The sequence below is a fragment of the Azolla caroliniana genome, unplaced genomic scaffold (genome assembly GCF_043228905.1).
Source record: "Azolla caroliniana isolate FFs.n. ecotype wild unplaced genomic scaffold, voAzoCaro1.0.p SCAF_13, whole genome shotgun sequence".
NCBI lineage: Eukaryota > Viridiplantae > Streptophyta > Polypodiopsida > Salviniales > Salviniaceae > Azolla > Azolla caroliniana.
This window is the reverse complement of record NW_028230448.1, coordinates 16551329-16569008: the sequence shown is the minus strand read 5'-3', so window position 1 is coordinate 16569008 and position 17680 is coordinate 16551329. Positions and strand designations below refer to the sequence as shown.

General features: G+C 37.3%; 3 protein-coding genes across 3 annotated transcripts; 2 read left to right on the top strand and 1 right to left on the bottom strand.

Moving 5' to 3' along the window:
- Window positions 1–376: 376 nt before the first annotated feature.
- Window positions 377–4229, top strand: LOC147856383 (1-acyl-sn-glycerol-3-phosphate acyltransferase BAT2, chloroplastic-like). Its single transcript, XM_087329809.1, has 5 exons — window positions 377–518; window positions 735–932; window positions 2816–3222; window positions 3385–3486; window positions 3604–4229. Exons 1-5 carry the CDS (start codon window positions 377–379, stop codon window positions 3829–3831), a joined length of 1077 nt encoding a protein of 358 aa, XP_087185935.1. The 3' UTR covers window positions 3832–4229.
- Window positions 4230–5784: 1555 nt separating this feature from the next.
- On the top strand, window positions 5785–8976 carry LOC147856382 (uncharacterized). The gene is made up of 3 exons (XM_087329595.1): window positions 5785–7298; window positions 7982–8299; window positions 8405–8976. The coding sequence occupies exons 1-3, from the start codon at window positions 5970–5972 to the stop codon at window positions 8603–8605; spliced, it is 1848 nt and encodes a 615-aa protein (XP_087185721.1). The 5' UTR covers window positions 5785–5969; the 3' UTR covers window positions 8606–8976.
- Window positions 8977–10523: 1547 nt separating this feature from the next.
- Window positions 10524–14203, bottom strand: LOC147856381 (putative methyltransferase PMT21). The gene is made up of 8 exons (XM_087329596.1): window positions 13745–14203; window positions 13369–13517; window positions 12712–12907; window positions 12383–12593; window positions 11997–12294; window positions 11502–11876; window positions 11348–11425; window positions 10524–11010 (listed from the first exon to the last, which is right to left on the bottom strand). Exons 1-8 carry the CDS (start codon window positions 14024–14026, stop codon window positions 10788–10790), a joined length of 1812 nt encoding a protein of 603 aa, XP_087185722.1. The 5' UTR covers window positions 14027–14203; the 3' UTR covers window positions 10524–10787.
- Between the last annotated feature and the right edge of the window lie 3477 nt (window positions 14204–17680).

Genomic DNA, 17680 nt, shown 5'->3' with positions numbered 1-17680 from the left:
TAATTGGTCAATTTAAATCGGTCTTGTATCTGATGGGTCCTACGTTGAGAACCATCGTCTTTCTATAGATCTACACGAGCTTTTTAAGACTGAATATGTATGGGCGGGCCCTTTAGAGGTGATGGATGCTTAGGGAACCAGGCATAATCTCTCCTTGATACTTCAAGACCCCCCTAATTTAGGCAAGGTTCTCTGGTACTTTTAACATAAATTTAAATCAAGTAACACCACCACATATCTCCTCTATCTTTCTATCTACATAGGCATATCAGGAAACTCCATGGCCCTCACGCCACAAGATTCTTCTTATTCAAGCCTCCTCTGATTTGGACGCGGATCCTTCTCTCTTCTGATGCATATCTAGTCAAACCTCGCCATGGAAGCTTCCATGTGCCACCCCATCCTTGCACATTCGGCCTACCTCCTGCAACAAAGAACACCATTGGGCTTTCTTTCCCACTATTCTTCTGCAAGCGGGCGACCTTCTTTTAAGCTCTGTCTAAGAGGCGTGTCACAGGGTATGTCATGAAACTGAATAGTATACTCGTTTTTAAATTCAGTTAATTGCTTAATAATACTGGTGTAATCTTGATACTAGTTTTGTATCTTGAAAACCTTTTTATTTTTTCTTCTGCAGAGCCCATTGCTTAATATTAATGTTCTACTTATAATCTTATTATTGTATCCTTTATCTGCGAATTTGGTGAATCCTTCATTTTCTTTTGACTGACCAGGTCAGGTTAGTCCTGAGAGTAGGAGTCTTCATTCATCCTTTGGTGAGCGCTTGGAAGTTTTTGCTAATAACAAAGATGAATTCTCTCAAAGAAAATACTACAGAAGGTGTAAACCCACAAGATGTGAAACCAGTGCTGGTGCTTCAGTCTCTCAAGTCTCAAATGCAGACTGGAGTGAAGATTTAGCTTCTTTTCCAGGTAAAGAAGTACGTTATGTCATGTCTCACCGATTTGTCCTCTCTTAACTGCGTGTGAATATGAAATAGATAATGTGTCTATAGAGCTCACTACCTATGATGACCTATTCTTTTTCTTATGTGTTAAGATTGGCAATTATTAACTATTATCTATATATGTTAATGCGCTATGCTTGGTCATCCTAAATATATGCTGAGGTGGTTGGTCTCATAGCTAATTTTTGGATGGAAGGTGCCTTCCTAGTGAGCATTAGGGTATGTGTGCTTTTTTATTGTTTTGAAAGCAAGGGTGCTTTTCTAATGAGCATTAAGTTCTTTAGGCAGAAATAATGTGATTTGTGACTATTTAAAACAAGGAGCAACTATTACAAAGGATAGAATATAGAGTCTGACTTGTCTCACAATTGATTGTTTTATCTGTCATAATATTTATATTAGATATGGGTTTCGGCAAGAAAACAAATCATCTTGCAAAATACATTTATTTGATACCCACCAAAACTCAAGGTCAATGTTGGCAATTGGGTTTCGAAATAGGAGAAATGCTTGTGAGATTCTTCCGTTTGGAATAAAGAGAAACATATCTTGATTAGTAAGGCTGTGAGTCTCATGTGGTCATGTGGATGGCGTTAAGATCCTCATGCTTGCAATTGCTATTCCCACTTGTATAGTTGTGTTAAATCTTACAAAGTGGGTCTTCTGATCTGTATGTCATCAATAATCCTCTAATTTCATAGATCTGATGAATAAATTTTGTCATAGAGCAATTCTATAGTTTCTTTTTGTCTTCTGCGTGCTAAAGAGACACCTCAATTCTTTTAAAGCTACAAATTCCCTTAAACTCTATGTTTCAACGTGCTATTGAAAAGCAAATAAATGCTAGCATACATTCACTAGAAATGTTGCCTATGTTCTAGGTTCATTGCTAGGAACTGATGGTAATGACATTGGGGGAAATGAGAATGATTACCATTATTGTAGTTAAATTGTTGGAAAATGATACAATCTCCCCCCTTTGGCATCGTGCATCTGATGTGTATACCTCCGTTCTCTTATGCAGCATTTGATGTTACAGATGTTCTTGTTTCCTCTTGTTTCCTTCAGAAAGATGAAATATTCATCCTATCATATCAGCCTAAATATTTGTCGTGTTGTATGATAATAGAGATTACTTCATTTTCAGTGCACAAAGGTTTCTGAGATATATTCTTGTTTTCAGCCTGGTGATTAGTAATAACACATTCAAAAATAAACAAAGGGTCATTATAAGAGCTTTCGTTTGCCATAAATCGTCCAAGATTTTGTTTTGATTATCTCTTACATGATGACCTATTTTGCGATAAACGATGGCATAGTTGTAGATGTAGAGCTTCTTCAATTTCCATTTCTAAATGCCCTTATTGTAAGAGGGCAGAGAATGATTTATCATAGCAAGGTTTCTGTAAGGACCTTTTCTTTTCTTTCTACTTGCATTCACACTTTTGTTTTCTCTATATTTGGAGAAGGTTCAGTGTCTGTCGATTTGCTCCATAGATTCTCCTCATCAAGACGATCTTGTTGAAGTTCCTCAAGAGAAGGTTTCTCCTTCGTATCTTCAATGCTGCAACAATATTGTCATAGTCTTCACCCAATCTTAAGATAATATAATAGTCCTTAGATTTATTGAACCCACATGTTGTACATGGCTATTGTCTACTTGGCTAAAGCAACATACTTGGAAATGTTTTGTTTAAGGCCTATAATTCTTCTGACTATGGCAGGGGACTGGACAACATCTAATTCTTGACGCTTTACATTTTCTTGGTTTAGAATGACAAAACATTTTCAATAGCATTTGTTTGCAAAGTGGCAACTTCTGACATTTTGTTTACTTATTTTCTGCAGCTCCAACTATTTTGCAGAGACTTCGTGCATTTTGTTTCTACTTCACTACTTATATTGTTGCCCTACCCCTGTTCCTTGTCATGTTGGTGATACAGCCATTTGTTTTGGTATTTGATAAGCATCGACGCAAAGCTCAGCACTTCATAAATAAAATATGGTCAAGCCTCACCATTCTTTTCTTTTACAAGGCTGAGATCCAAGGTCTAGAGAACTTGCCTGGACTTGATGAACCAGCAGTTTACATATCAAACCATCAAAGTTTTCTGGATATATATACTTTGTTTCTTCTTGGAAGGCCTTTTAAATTCATCAGCAAGACCAGCAACTTTTTGATACCTATAATTGGGTGGTCAATGTATCTCACTGGTCATGTACCTTTACGTCGCATGGATACAAGAAGTCAGATGGTATACTTTTCTTTTGAATTTAGTTCAGCTCACTTTCTTTAATGCAACGTAATCGTGGTCATTGTTACCTGCAGAATAACAAGGATAGGGATAGGCCCATTGATTAGTACATATGTCTTTTTTATTGACTCTGGATTAAGGCCAGGTTATCTTTCCTTGTAGGAATGCTTAAAGCACTGTTTGAACTTGGTCAAGCAGGGGGCTTCAGTTTTTTTCTTTCCTGAAGGTACAAGATCAAGAGATGGGAAGATGGGCCAGTTTAAGGTATTTTGTAGTTTGTAAAATTGTTACTGGATATAAAACGGAATATTGCTCCACACTGATTAAGGTCATCTGTTATGTCTCACTACAATTATCTGTTATTTGTGGTGGTATTTATAGAGAGGCGCATTTACAATTGCTGCCAAACAAAATGTTCCAGTAGTTCCGATAAGCTTGATTGGAACAGGAAAACTGATGCCAAATGGCTTTGAAGGTACATTGAGATCGGGAAATGTGAAGCTTATTGTTCATCCACCAATACGTGGATCTAATCCGGATAAATTATGTGAGCAGTCAAGGGCTGTGATTTCTAAATCTCTATTACAACATGGACTGGGCGTTCACTGAAGTGTATTTGTATTTGCTGTTTGAGCTGTTGAATGATTCTTTTAGGTTCAACATCCATTAGAGATTTGTCCATATCTTGGTGTCCTTTTTTGTGCCCATTCTTGGCAGCAGTAAGTTACAAGCTGCCGTAGGAATCAGAGGTTCATTTGCCAGATTTGATGTAATAAGCAGAGTGGATGTTGAAGAGTGTCAACTCTTCAATAATTGATTCTTTGATCTTCGGAGTCTCTAGCCTCTAACCTCAACATTCCAAGATGGCTGCGATTTCATTATTATTTGACGAATAAACTCCAGTATTCAGCTCATAAACTGACTCTTCTTGGAAGTTGTCATGGATGTAACTCTTAATTGTTTTGACCTAAGGAAGGCTGTAATGGAATTTGTTGTGATTGATATGCCGTAACATTCATTGCTATCAATAACCTTTTTATTTGGTTATCATAAACCACATATTTTTCCATTATGCGCATTCAATGGTAATCTTACTTGAAAGTTGAAGGCTGTAATGGAATTTGTTGTGACTGATATGCCATTACATTCATTGTTATCAATAACCTTTTTATTCAGTTAACATAAACCATATTTTTCCCTTATGCGCATTCGATGGTAATCTTCAATAATATGATCCACAAGGTTATCACTTTTCACGTAAGTGTTTGATATTACCCCACTTCCTGTCTATGCATTCGGATTGCTTCAACTTATTGTATTGCCTATGGATCAATGTTTTCACATGTGGCAAGTAAAGTGGTGCTTAAAAATCAATGTAATTTAATATTGACTTATTCTTGAAGTTGCGCTTGTCTATGAAAGGGAAGGAAGACTATTTTATGACTTGTACAGCCTCAACTAATTGAAGACATAATTGAAGTCACATACTGTAAATGTCTCTTGCTTATTGAGTGAGTGACTTTCTCATTCCATAGGCTAGTTCCTACATGTTGAATGTGGAGGGAACCCTAAATACAATATAAAACACACTCTAACAAAGGATACCAAGTATGCAACATGATTAATTAGTATGAGTGGTTACCTTGCAATACCAAGATCATGATGCATGGTGTCACTTAAACCATTATAAGCCTATAGCATGATTGTCAACCTTCTATTGCTTCCCACAACATTTTAGGCAGCCTATAGCTCAAACCAAAAGTAATGAAGCAAGTAGCCAACAAATCAAACTTGGAATTCACACATTTTGTGGAAATGGAGGCTTTCATACAATTTGCTTCTGACGTGATAAGGCTATGTTTATGGGGGAGTAGGTGCTTACCATTTAACATGAGTTAAAAGTTAAGCTAAAACGTACTTGCAAGTGGGTGTGCTTACATGTATGATGGTTAGTGCTTAGGTTGTTGGGTATTTTGGTGTAGTAATATGTTTGAGTTTCATGTAGTAATATGTTTAGTAACAAGGGATTGGGGCAAGGTTGTCAATGATATATCACTATCAATTTATCTTGGTAATGTGTACACCAAACCCTAACAGATTGGGGTAAGGTTGTCAATGATATATCATTATCAATTTATCTTGGTAATGTGTACACCAAAACCCTAAGATATGGATTAGGCAAAAATGTACGGGAAAGATTAGTCGAGAGAGTTCAGTGGACGGATGGAGGAGAGTGCGGTGCCGCGCGGACAACTATGGAAGAAGAGCGATTTTGGAGATGTTTGTTGGGAGGTGTTGGAAGGCCCATTTTTAGCTGGACTCTTATTATCCATCCATCCATCCATCCATCCATCTCTTCTCTCCCCCACTCTGTTTGTTGTAAGGTTCCTTAAAACCCTAATTGCATACAGCACCTCAGAAGACTACATATATCCATCCATCCCCCCCCCTCCGCATGACACACAATTCTAACCTCCTGCTGCCTGTACTGCTGAATGGAATGACCCCTGTCGCCCTAGAAGGAAAATCTGAAGATAATCTGTTCTGTGCGGTAAGGAAATCTGTCTAGAAGGAAGCCTTTGCTCTGAAGTATGTTGGGTCTGGGATTTTGGGTTTCAGGGTTTTAGGTTTTTGGGCTCTCATTGTGTCTGCTCAATGCCCTGCTCTTAGGATTCCCTGTTATGGGGCTCTGGCCATAGAGAAGCTCGATTGAGGTCCGATATCTCAAAGCCTCTGCTTTGAATTCGATGCTCATACGCCAGCATTCTAGCCCTTGGATAAATCTCTGCACAAACAAGATGCAAGTGATGGAGGCAAATTGCTTCTGTCGCCATGTCTGGCCACCCTGTGTTCAGAAAGGAAGAGCCTTTCACATCTTATTTGTTCCTGACCTTTCTCTTGACAAAAAATGTGTGAAGATCAACTCTTTATCTCATGCCTCTTTGATTTCAAAACGCCTTGTTTCATCATCATGGTCAGGCCCTGAGCCTCTGAAACACTTCCCATTTCATGTTAAAGCAACCCAAAAGTTAGTCTGCGAGACAGAGCAGATAAGTGCTGTCGACTTTGAACATGATCATTCTACTTCTCTAAAGAGAGAGCGGAAGTTGGATGGTAGAAAATCTCCAAAGAACAAGACAACATCGATACAGCTTTCTGTCCTCGATAGGCTCAAATTAGAGCATCTAGGAGTCGACGAAACAACATTGTTGAAATATCTGCAAAAGACATCTGCAAGCACCTCAATTGATCATGTCATAAGCTGCATAACAGCATTGATTGAGATTACAGGTGTTGGAGGAAGTACAATAAACGCTATTCTTTTCAAGTACCCTTATTTGCTTAATGCAGATGTGTCAATGTTGCAAAATTCTGTAGCATTCTTGGATGGATTAGGCTTAGAAAAAGAAGAAACTTTGCGTATTCTAGCTCACCATCCTCGGTTTCCTGACCATGATCTACAAGAGTTGAGGCTAAGTGTCAAATATCTCCTCTCCATTGGTCTGTCAGCAGAAGATGTATTGTTAGTTCTAAAGAAACGGCCCCAAGCTCTAAATGCAACAGCAGAGGATGTTCGTTACACGATAGAGTCCTTGCTAGAATTTGGTGTATTAGTCAAAGACCTTACAAGATTGATGGTAAAGGTTCCGGACCTTTTCTCTCCAAGCTTGAGAGAGAATATGAGGTCTAGATTGGGTTTCTTAAAGGAAGTTGGCTTGTATGGCGGGGCATTAGGCAAAGGTATTGCACGCCGTCCAAATCTTCTACAGTTTGACTTAGATTGTATGAAACAAGCATATGACTACCTATCTGAATACATCTCGTCAACCGATGTGTCGAGGCTTGTTCGTAGGTTTGCTGAAGTTCTTTTGATTGACCCTAAAAGGAAAATGGTTCCTATGGTAAACTACTTATTAGAACTGGGAGTTAAACCGAATAATTTGGGAAAAGTACTGGTACGGCGACCTCAACTGCTGGGTTATACTATAGGAGGCCTTGAACCAACATTACTGTATCTAAGGGAGCTTGGAGTAACAGATCAAATGCTTGCAAAAATTGTCACACAAGCTCCACAGGTATGATACTATAAAAAGATTCTTTAAAATATGCCTATAAATAATGCTATGCATGAACCTAAAGAGTAGAGTGGGCTAGACTATAGAGCGTAGCAACATTTTGAAACAAATAAAGAATTAGGATGTTGTGAAATAAATCTTGGGAAACAACTAGAAAACACCGTATAGAAACAGAGAAATATTTCTGTGTCGTATACTTGCACAAAATGGTCTATCATGCAACAATATTTAGGGGCTAGGTGTTCTCCCCTTTTCTGTGTCAGGATTTTGGTTATAGTTAACTAATTACTCTAGTCTTCAGAAATTATCTTTTATGTTTGACAAGGCGAATGATATTTTTTTCAAACCATCCTTGAGAAGTGTGTCCATGGCGGATTCTCAAATTATTTCTTATGTTCTCATAAACTAGGAAATCCAATCACACCTTTTGAAATTGTTTAAAACAAAAATGTCATTACTTTGACTAAACGATCTTCAACCTGTAGCAAATGATTAACCAGAACATTTCGCGTGTATCTTCTTTGGTAATAGTTCATAGACATCAACATTGCTCACAACTATTCCTTTGTAAAGTCATGACACTTCTCCATTGAATGAATGCATGCTGTATATTCTTCTGTTCATATTGCTTCCTAATATAATACATGTTTGATGATGAAATTGTATATATTGTTGGTTTGCAGGTGCTGACCTTGAACTGTGAAGAGAGACTGAAACCTGTTGTTGAATATCTGCGTGCTATTGGGCTGCAAGAAAAGAAGGACTTGGAGAGGCTTTTGGTTCGGAATGCACAGCTCTTATGCTATAGTATTGAAAAGAATATTACTCCCAAGATAAACTTTTTTATCGATATTGGGCTCGAGAGAAAAGATGTGATCAAAATTCTTGTTCTTTTCCCGTCGATGTTTGGTCAAAATATTGAGCTAACTCTGGAGCCTAAATACAAGTACTTGGTCGATGTTATGAAACGTTCACCAAGGGATATCATAGATTTTCCTCAGGTATTTTCCTCAGCTAATGTCTTCCATCTCGCTATATAATCCAAAATTCTTTGTTTCTATATTCTAATATCTTTTTTCTACTGTATGTTCACTATGGGATGCCAGTACTTTGGTTACAGTCTGGAGAAAAGAATAAAACCTCGGTTTGAAAAATTGACAGACAGAGGTATCACAAATATTAGTCTTCCATCAATGCTTGCATGTGTTGAAAGTGACTTTGTGAACAGGTATTTAGTTGGAGAGCCTCCATCACGAGGGCCTTACAATGTAAAGAATGATTCTCACACAAGCAAGTATACAGATTAACACCATTAGTGGAATATGTACATGGGATAGCAGATTTCAGAGAGAATCTTCTCTGAATTCTAGGGATAAAATTTCTCTTTTCCATGTTGAAAGAGTAATTCAAGTGCACTGGTCTTTTTTGTCTGATTGCAATCATTCTTGAAGTCTTTTGGGATATTAATCTCCTTATTGGGAAAATCCACTCCAAAAGTTTACACCCGTAATTGTCCTTTCCTGCTTCTTTTCACATGGCTTCTAAGGTATTTTCATATGCTAACATGACGGCATAAAATGGTGGCATGGATTTCATAGAAGAATGCACCAATAAGAATTCCGTTGGTGCATGTTTGCAGCCTTATTTTTTCCCTTCAATATGAACATACTTTGTGCAAGCATTGATGTAGTGTATGCATGCTTGAGTGGTTAGAGGTCTTTTATGGTCAAACCTGGGATATCAAAGGTCACTTGCATACTAAACTCTCAATTGGTTCCTCATCTCTGTCATTATCAGCATTATTTGTAGGTGTTTTATTTTGTAAAAGAGACTTGTGATATTCTTATTTCTTGAATTATACAATGAGATTAAGAAAGCTACATGATTGATTCGAAAAGGTGATGCATATGTGATGCATTATTTGGGTATCTTTAAGGTATTATCATCTTCTTATTATTGGAAGTTTTTTACGCATTAGGAAGAAGTCACATTTTAGAAAGAAGTTTTTTGCGCATTAGAAACATACTGTTGCGCCTTTTAGAGAGTACTAAACGTTATAGTGCATAATGGCATGACTACTAATATATTAGTTACTTTGACACTAGAATACCAATATTGATTTCACTAGTTTATAAGAAGACGCATGTAACTTAAGACAAATCTGAAGAATAACAACAAACATGGGCTTTTTATCTTCTTAACATTCAAATTAATTAGCCAATGTAATATAATAAATTTCGAAGCATAAAAATCAAATTATAATGCTTACAAATTATTGACATATTGGATGGAAATATTCTATTGGCCTTCCTTCAGAAGCAACATATTGTGTTACAAAAATAATCAAATAATATGCTGCTGATTTTCCTTTGAAGAGACCCAACTTTTTAAAATCTGTGCTCCCTTTGCGCCTTTTTCTAAAGTTTGTAGTAATTGAGTGCAAAATTTTATGATTCCATATCTAGCCTAATGATTGTTTATTTTTTCAAAGCACATGATCTGGGCAGTGCATCTAGAAAATGTTGGTAGAAGCATTTTCCCAATAAAAAGTTTGAAAGCAAGTTTATCTTTATTATAAAATTCAACCACCTAATCTGCTTATTCGAGGGATTTAAAGCTTTATATCAAATACAGAATCACCAACCTGTAATACTTTTGAAACTAGTGTGGCCAAGACCAAACAACCATAGATAATTATCGTCATTAGTATTGGTTACAGAAATAAAAAATGGAAATCGAATCATCAAAGCAAGCCAACCTACAGTAATATTTGTGATGCATCAACCACCTATAACCAATTAGCTCACCAAACCCACTTAAATATCAAGAAAACACCGGGCACCCAAGAATGAAAGCCTCTGTCCCATTTCTCAACTCCAACTTACTCTACAATATTTGTGTACATAAATCTCCATAAAAAAATGCATGTCTCTTCATTTATATGTCTCGTTCTCTCCATAAAGGTTTTATTTTGCTGATTCCTTGTTCTTTTATCAATGCCCCTCCCATGGGCCAAAGACATAGATCCATCAAGGGATGTAGGAAATCAATCTATTTGTTCATCATAGAACATCACCTTGCCCTCTCCTTTAATGCCAACCCACCCAACACACCTTTTTTAAGTACTGACCCATGAAATTGATTAAGTCGATGGCATTCCTATATTTTCACATCTGTTAATTTCAAATTGTTTGCTCCAAAATACTTGTAACTTTTGACAATAAGTTTCCACATAATCTTCTTAATTATCTCCAATCAATTATGTTTTCCTACTAATGTCATTACATGACAAGCAATTCTTCATAATTGATCAGAAAGTAACCCATTTTCATGGGCTACCAATAAATCAAATAATCAGGGGGATGTAACTGCTCCTGCTTACGTCATTGTGTATAATGTTGGCAGACCATATCCACTTTTATGATGCACTCAAACTAGTGTCAACCTGACAAGGGAAATAAATAGCTGCTAAAACTTTCTTTTCTTTTCTTACAGCTTATCATCTGGTGATCTCCAAAATGTCTTCTGACATACAAGAATTTGTTCAGCATTGTTGTCAGCTTTCTCCGTCGGGTGTTTCTTGCATTTCCACCGCATTGCTTCTCCGAGTGTGGACACATCATTAATGAAATTTGGCGCATCACGGACTATCACATACCCTTCAGGTCTCAAGATACGATCCATCTCAAGGAGCACATACTTCATCTCGCACCTGTTGAGCAGATAGGAAATAAATACATATGCAAGTCAAACTCGGTCTAGTTCAACTCATACTGACAACTATACACAATGACGCTTCAAACGAGTAAAACTAGTATGAGGCACTAGGATATAGACATTGTGTAATACACTCATGCTAAAGCATTGTGTGTTGGCTTTCCGGTTAGAGAGGATAAACCTACTTAAATTTATTAAAACATAAAATCAGATGTGAAAATATTTTAATAGATCTTCAGTTTTTTAACACGGTTATTAAAACTATCAAATAAAAATGTTGTGCACCGTCATTGTAAATCTTTTATCAAGGTAACATAGACAAAACAAAGTACCTGTGGCTCTCGGAAGTGAAAAGACCATCAACATGAAGCAGGTCATAAGTCCGGGGATAGGTTGAAAATGCCTCACACCTGAACACACAGGTTAAGTTGAGCCTCTTGCTACACATTATTCAAGCAATTGCAAAGAAAAAAACAGAAGACCAACCAATCATTCACTGTCCCGATCAATCCACGGTCATAAATGACACCAAGAGAATTTGCAGCATATGAAGATACTACATTCATCACCCACACAGGGTTGTTAATTAATGCTGCTGCAAAGCCACCATACTTCGTGTTCATATCCATTACATTCCTTAGCTTGTTAGTCTTTAGCTCCGGAAGTATACTCTTATAGTAGTTTACGACACTTTGCCATATTCTAGTATCCTTCTTAAAGCCACCCTGGCTACCACCAGAAAATAGCTTTGCCCTTTCTGGAGCTTCATTCAAGCGGCCTGGCCATTTTGGTGTCTGTCCTACTCCGAGATGCTGGAATGCTAAGCTTGTTTTCACGATGCAAGGACGCACAGGAACATACCTATGATATATGTAAGCCATTCATTGATATATCACAAATGTGAGACACTAATGTCCATTCATTAAGCATAAACTAGCACGTTCTTCAGGAAACATGCAAGAAACAAATTGCATAACCTACCATGCTGCATCTGGATCAATGCTGTCATCACAAAGAGGTGGGATGATATCCTCTTGACGGTTATTATAGCATTTATCATCCACAGGCTTTTGCCAGATTGCAATGTCACCTTTCATAGCATATTGTGTATAGCACATCCGGTGGAGAAGATCTTGAAGCTTTTCAAGATTGGATCTCTGCTTTTCCTCAGTTGAATCCCACCCTTTCCAGTGAACCTCGTAATTGACTGGGGGCCCTGAGAGCACCCAAAAGCCTCCGGGACGAAGAACCCTATCAACCTCAAGTAGATTAACACCACCTGACATCCAATTGTTGAAGAAAATGATAAACGCTCTATTAATGAAAAATATAAAAGCCTACAGGGGAATAGCATATGCACAACCTACCATAGTCAGTCCATGGGATAAGGCATCGAGAACAATGAGCCATATCAAAAGCATTAGCAGGGTATGGTAATCGTTGAGTGGAGATCACTCCTAGCATGGCAGGTATTCCTCTTTCAAGAGCAAATTGCACTTGGGCTTCATGATTATCTCGAGGAGCTAAGGACATGGTCAATATCCCTCGTTCCAAGAGATATCCCCCCCAACTAGCCACCTAAATTAAAATAAAGACATAAGTTCAGAATAAAAATACCTATTTGGGCTTATATAAAAACTGTTGGGATAAAACCAAAGTCCCTTTTCGATGCTTCTGAAAAGAAGAAGAAACGAACCCCACATCCAGTATCGAGCGCAGTTCGGATGGTCCCATCTTTCATTTCTGGAAGGAGTTCCTCCATCTGATTCAGATATTCATCGACGCCATTAGGAAACATCGTACCTCCTCCAGGAAAGAAGAACTTCTCCCCTTCCTTCTGCATCCATCTCTGGTTTGCTTTGATCTCATTAATCCAATTGTAAGGCACATTCCTGCAGCCCACCACCACGTAAAGACTTGGCACATTAAAAGCTGAGATTTAAACCAACCTTTTAACTGGTTTGTTTAAGCAAATTGTTGAGTCAAAGTGGTATTTCAGAAAAATATCTCTTGGTTCAGTAAAATGCTGGTTGAAAATTTAACCCCTCACTCAGACATTTATCAAGTGAACAAAATCTCATAGAAAACTATGCATTTTCTGCTAAAATTCTAAGAATTGTAGAACTTGCTCATAATTACCTACGATAAAGCAAGGGAAATTTTAGGAACATTGTGAAAATTGCTACAAATTTAAGGTGTTTTCTCATAACTTCCTATGATTTCATACATTAAAAGCAAAAAAAGTTTTTGGAACATTGTGCCTAAACCATGTGTGAATTATTTCATTCATTTTAAATGAAAATTTGCATCAACCGTTCATTAATCTGTACAAATTTGGGCTGGAAAACCTCACCTGTACCAGCATTCATCCCTACTGCGAGGCCATAGGATGGGTATTTTGTAGCCCTCAGGTGGAGGTATTAGGCAATCTATCCTCTCAGATGGAGGAGGACAGTGGCGTTCTCGAAATGCCATTCGATTCCTATCATATTTTCGCCATCTCTACACATACCATTGCTTGAGGTCACAATTACATCATCAGTTCACCAGTAATAACAGTACAGGAGAACTAACATGATTGATACTGGAACTAGCACAATAACAGTATCTAACACAATTTCAAGAGAAGTACCACTATTACAAAGACTAAGAAAATTACCAAAACTGCCTCGATAACGAGAACTAACATGATTACAAGAGAAGTAAGAAGATGAAACAGAGGGACTTACGGCAGGATCAGTGCATGGGGTATAGTCTTGAAGTGATATGTTGCAGGACTTGAACTCCTGCAGGGTCAGCTTCAGATTTGAACCAGGCCTGCTGCATTCGGATGCTTTCACATCAGTTCCAGCAACCACATTCTCGACGACCTGATCCTTACTAGAGCCATAAATACTCCCAAGGTAAAAGAAGAGTGAGAACAGGGCAAGCACCGACAATGCTAAAGGGAGCATTTTGGACATCTTCTCTGATGAGAAAGCATCAAACAGCTTACCTCCCCTCTCTTTCATATTTATCTCAACCCTAAACCCTAGAAAGCTGAGAATCCACAAAACCCTAGAAACACCTCAAAGAGCGGAGAAATCGAGTGGTAAGCGTTTTGTAAGGATTCCCACCTTGTTGTAAATAGATCTAAGGTAGTGGAAAAAGCAGGAAACAGAGAGAGAACCTCTGAAACCAACCCCAAAAATGGGGGGAAGGGGGGGGGGTATGCAAAAGAACAAGTTGTGAGAAGCTAGAGGAGATCTGCATATAGATGCATAGAAGACAGATCACACTGTACTGAGCTCACAGCTGCCATGGTCAGGATAAAAGGCAAAAGACAGGAACAGAGACAGAGACAGAGACAGGGATATGTATATATATATATGGTGTTTATCCACTACATTACATATTGATATATCATATATGTCTATGTATGTATCCGTGTATGTATTCATATATGTATATGTATGTATGTATGTATGTATGTATGTATGTATGTATGTATGTATGTATGTATGTATGTATGTATGTATGTATGTATGTATATGTATATGTATATGTATATGTATGTATGAAATTGGCTGCCATTGTAGCCCAAGTAATAAGTATCTCTACTTGCCCCTAGGGAGTGGAATGCTCATCAAGGTTCATCGCCATCCGTCCACTAACCAGATAATTGATCCACCACCCCGCCAACCACTAACTTGTTATTCCATGAGAGCAACATGATACGTAGCGCCTACATGGGATACACCTCCCCCACCCCAATGCTTGGCACTCGCAACAATCCACCTTGTTGTCTAGTTTTGCCTCTCTACTAATCATCGGCTCACCCTTAGTCTCCGTGACAACATCTATTTTACTTGTCAACAAAGGACCCATCTTACATATAAATAGGAAGAGAATATTTTCCTTTTGGAATTATTTACATCCCTTTTTTGTATTGTGAAAGAAAAAAGTCATTGGGAATTATTTACAATCCACCGACAAAAGACCCTACTTTGAAAATGATACAAATGTGTATGTTGTATGTTACAATAGGCTTATAAATTACTTCTTACTTGTTTATTATTCATTTCATTGTAGGCGTCGTATCGACGAACATACGCATCCGACTAAAAGTGTGTACACTTTTGAGCTCATCTATAAATAAGTTTCACTTACTTATTGCGACTATTAGAAGGTTATTTTCATTTGCATTGAGGGCTGCATCCCATTTAGATTTGACACATTATAAAAGTATTGAATATTAGACTTGGATACGAGGAAACAAGGGTAGTGAGAGAAAATATGATTAAATTCAAAGATTCCCCATTGGGCTCGTTTTTCAAATCCTTAATATTCATATGGAAATCCAATTGTTTAAGAACATAATAGCACTCTGGGGAATAGGCATGTTAACTTTATTGAGACAAACTACAATCTACACTATTTTAGCCTAAATTCCATCAAATCTTGGGGTGTAATTTAGAGGCCATTGACATAAAATAGGCATTCGTTGCTCCCTAGATTTTAGAGACTGGATACCATGTTTTTCGTGAGCTTTCAAATCTCGATGTTTGGATTGATCTTGGAACCTACGGAATCTCTCAAAGCTTTCCGTAAGTACAACACGTACTTCACAAGAATTTAATTTGTTAAAAGATTTTATTTCCCACCATACCAATAACACCCAAACTACCTATTCAATAGGAAATTCATAAGTAACATACATAAAAATATTATCAATGACTAGCAATATATCATGACTGCATAATATCTTTTTGAAATTCAAGTGAGAGCTTTGTTTACAATGGAAGTTGGTGATATGCACGAACTCCATGGTCAATCGTCACCAAATGCAAGCATGTGTGTAAACTAGAATAGTTAAAGTATCACTAAGATATGACGCTCTACTTGAATTTGCCACTAAAACCATTCTATCCACACTTTACACACCTAAAACTTTGACTACATTATGGAGGGGAGGTCATGATATCCTCTATAGAATGTGACAACTCCGCAATGTCAAGCTCATTTATTAAAATCATAGGATAAAGCTTCATATATACTTCCTTAGATTGGCAAAAACCATAAAGCTTCATATAAGACGTACACACACAAACACACACCATCACCACCATTGAAGACTAGGAAATTTTGACATTCTATTAAACACATTCTCTACATCAGGGAGGGTAATTCATGAGATCTTGGTACAAACAAGCCAAAGATATACCTGTTCGCAATGACTAAATTGCAACATTATATAACTTCGTAATGAACAAATGAGGAATCCGACCTTTATTCATGCTATTACCTTCTTTTCAAATTTTAGATTGTTATTTTTATGCCTAAAATCTAAATTTAAAAAATCAATACAACCAACAAAACACATTGTGCTAGCTCAAGGTGTCCTCACTGAGCACATCTTTGTATTGGCGGAGTGATGCCTCCACGCAAACATTGTAGTAGGAGGGTCTAAGGCATCATATACCCTACCGATGACAAGAAACGTGAGAGTGATTATCAATCATTATCGAGCCATTAACCTTGTTTACCTTAACCTTTGCGAACTCTAGTGCACCTTTCTTGAAAGCAATGACCTTACTAAGAAGCTCACTATTACCTCACATAGACTTGAGCATTAGACACATATGCAAGTAAAACCATTACGAGCAATAAGACCAACCACACTTCAATTAATGGGGTCACTGCAACACACAAAAGAGAAAGAGTGGTTAGGATTTAGATAAAAGAGCACATAACAACAATCACTCACAAGCAAGGGGGGGGGGGGGGGGGGGGAGAGAGAGAGAGAGAGAGAGAGAGAGAGAGAGAGAGAACTTGGGTTAAAAAGGAAGAGAATATCGAAAGATTATGAACCAAAACTAGAAAGGCACAAAAGTGACATTTATAGTTCTATTACAAAGAGATTATCCCATATTTCACATTGGGGTCATCAAATAATTTAAGATCTTGCACTAACCCTATTGCATTCCCTTTCTCTTGTCTTCACAATATTCTTTTGTATCAATGTCGGTATCTTCACATGTCATGTTACGTGCAACATTATTCTTTAATTCTCCATTTTTGCTTACAAAACACACAATAACCCACTTACATACTTTAAGCATAAATTGTACTTACCAAGCATATAACAAATTTGTTTTAGAAGGCTCGACTCATCTATTTCAAGGTAGTGTATTTCATAAAGAGTCAATTCTAAAATACAGATCAAATTGACAACTCAGATTTGTGTGCCAATTACTTGCAAAATTTTGAAGCTTATAGTGTGTTTTCACAAAGCTACTACAGTAATATGCTACGTTCTTGAATTTCCATAAAAAAATAATCCCTCACCTTGGTCCTTGACTATTTTTTGTAACATAACAAACATTACACCACATTTCAAACCCATCAAAAATGTCAATATCACTAGCTAGAATATACTTTTCATGCGTTGCTTTCAGTGGAATGAAGTCTCATTTATCAGAGAAAATAGGAAGGAATACTTGCTCGTATGATTATGTCTAAGAACATTCAGCTATGGCACTGGCATTGCAATCCTCTTACCATTGATTTTCACATGATTTTTTTATTTGTATGTTTTAATAAAGGAGAGGAACCCCCTTTGCAAATTAATTGTTTTTCTGTTTACCTGACTAAAATTTTCTGTATTAAATAGATTATGAGAAAAA

What these genes read in the sequence shown, in the direction of transcription:
- LOC147856383 (XM_087329809.1), top strand. Translation starts at nt 377, where the DNA reads ATGGAAGCTTCCATGTGCCACCCCATCCTTGCACATTCGGCCTACCTC. An exon ending in TCTAAGAGGCGTGTCACAGG is followed by an intron (nt 519 to 734) that starts GTATGTCATGAA and finishes TTGACTGACCAG; the next exon opens with GTCAGGTTAGTCCTGAGAGT. An exon ending in TGGATACAAGAAGTCAGATG is followed by an intron (nt 3,223 to 3,384) that starts GTATACTTTTCT and finishes CTTTCCTTGTAG; the next exon opens with GAATGCTTAAAGCACTGTTT.
- LOC147856382 (XM_087329595.1), top strand. Translation starts at nt 5,970, where the DNA reads ATGCTCATACGCCAGCATTCTAGCCCTTGGATAAATCTCTGCACAAAC. An exon ending in TTGTCACACAAGCTCCACAG is followed by an intron (nt 7,299 to 7,981) that starts GTATGATACTAT and finishes GTTGGTTTGCAG; the next exon opens with GTGCTGACCTTGAACTGTGA. An exon ending in ATATCATAGATTTTCCTCAG is followed by an intron (nt 8,300 to 8,404) that starts GTATTTTCCTCA and finishes ATGGGATGCCAG; the next exon opens with TACTTTGGTTACAGTCTGGA.
- LOC147856381 (XM_087329596.1), bottom strand. Translation starts at nt 14,026, where the DNA reads ATGAAAGAGAGGGGAGGTAAGCTGTTTGATGCTTTCTCATCAGAGAAG. An exon ending in AGGGATGAATGCTGGTACAG is followed by an intron (nt 12,908 to 13,368) that starts GTGAGGTTTTCC and finishes GGTGGGCTGCAG; the next exon opens with GAATGTGCCTTACAATTGGA. An exon ending in ATCGGGACAGTGAATGATTG is followed by an intron (nt 11,426 to 11,501) that starts GTTGGTCTTCTG and finishes CTGTGTGTTCAG; the next exon opens with GTGTGAGGCATTTTCAACCT.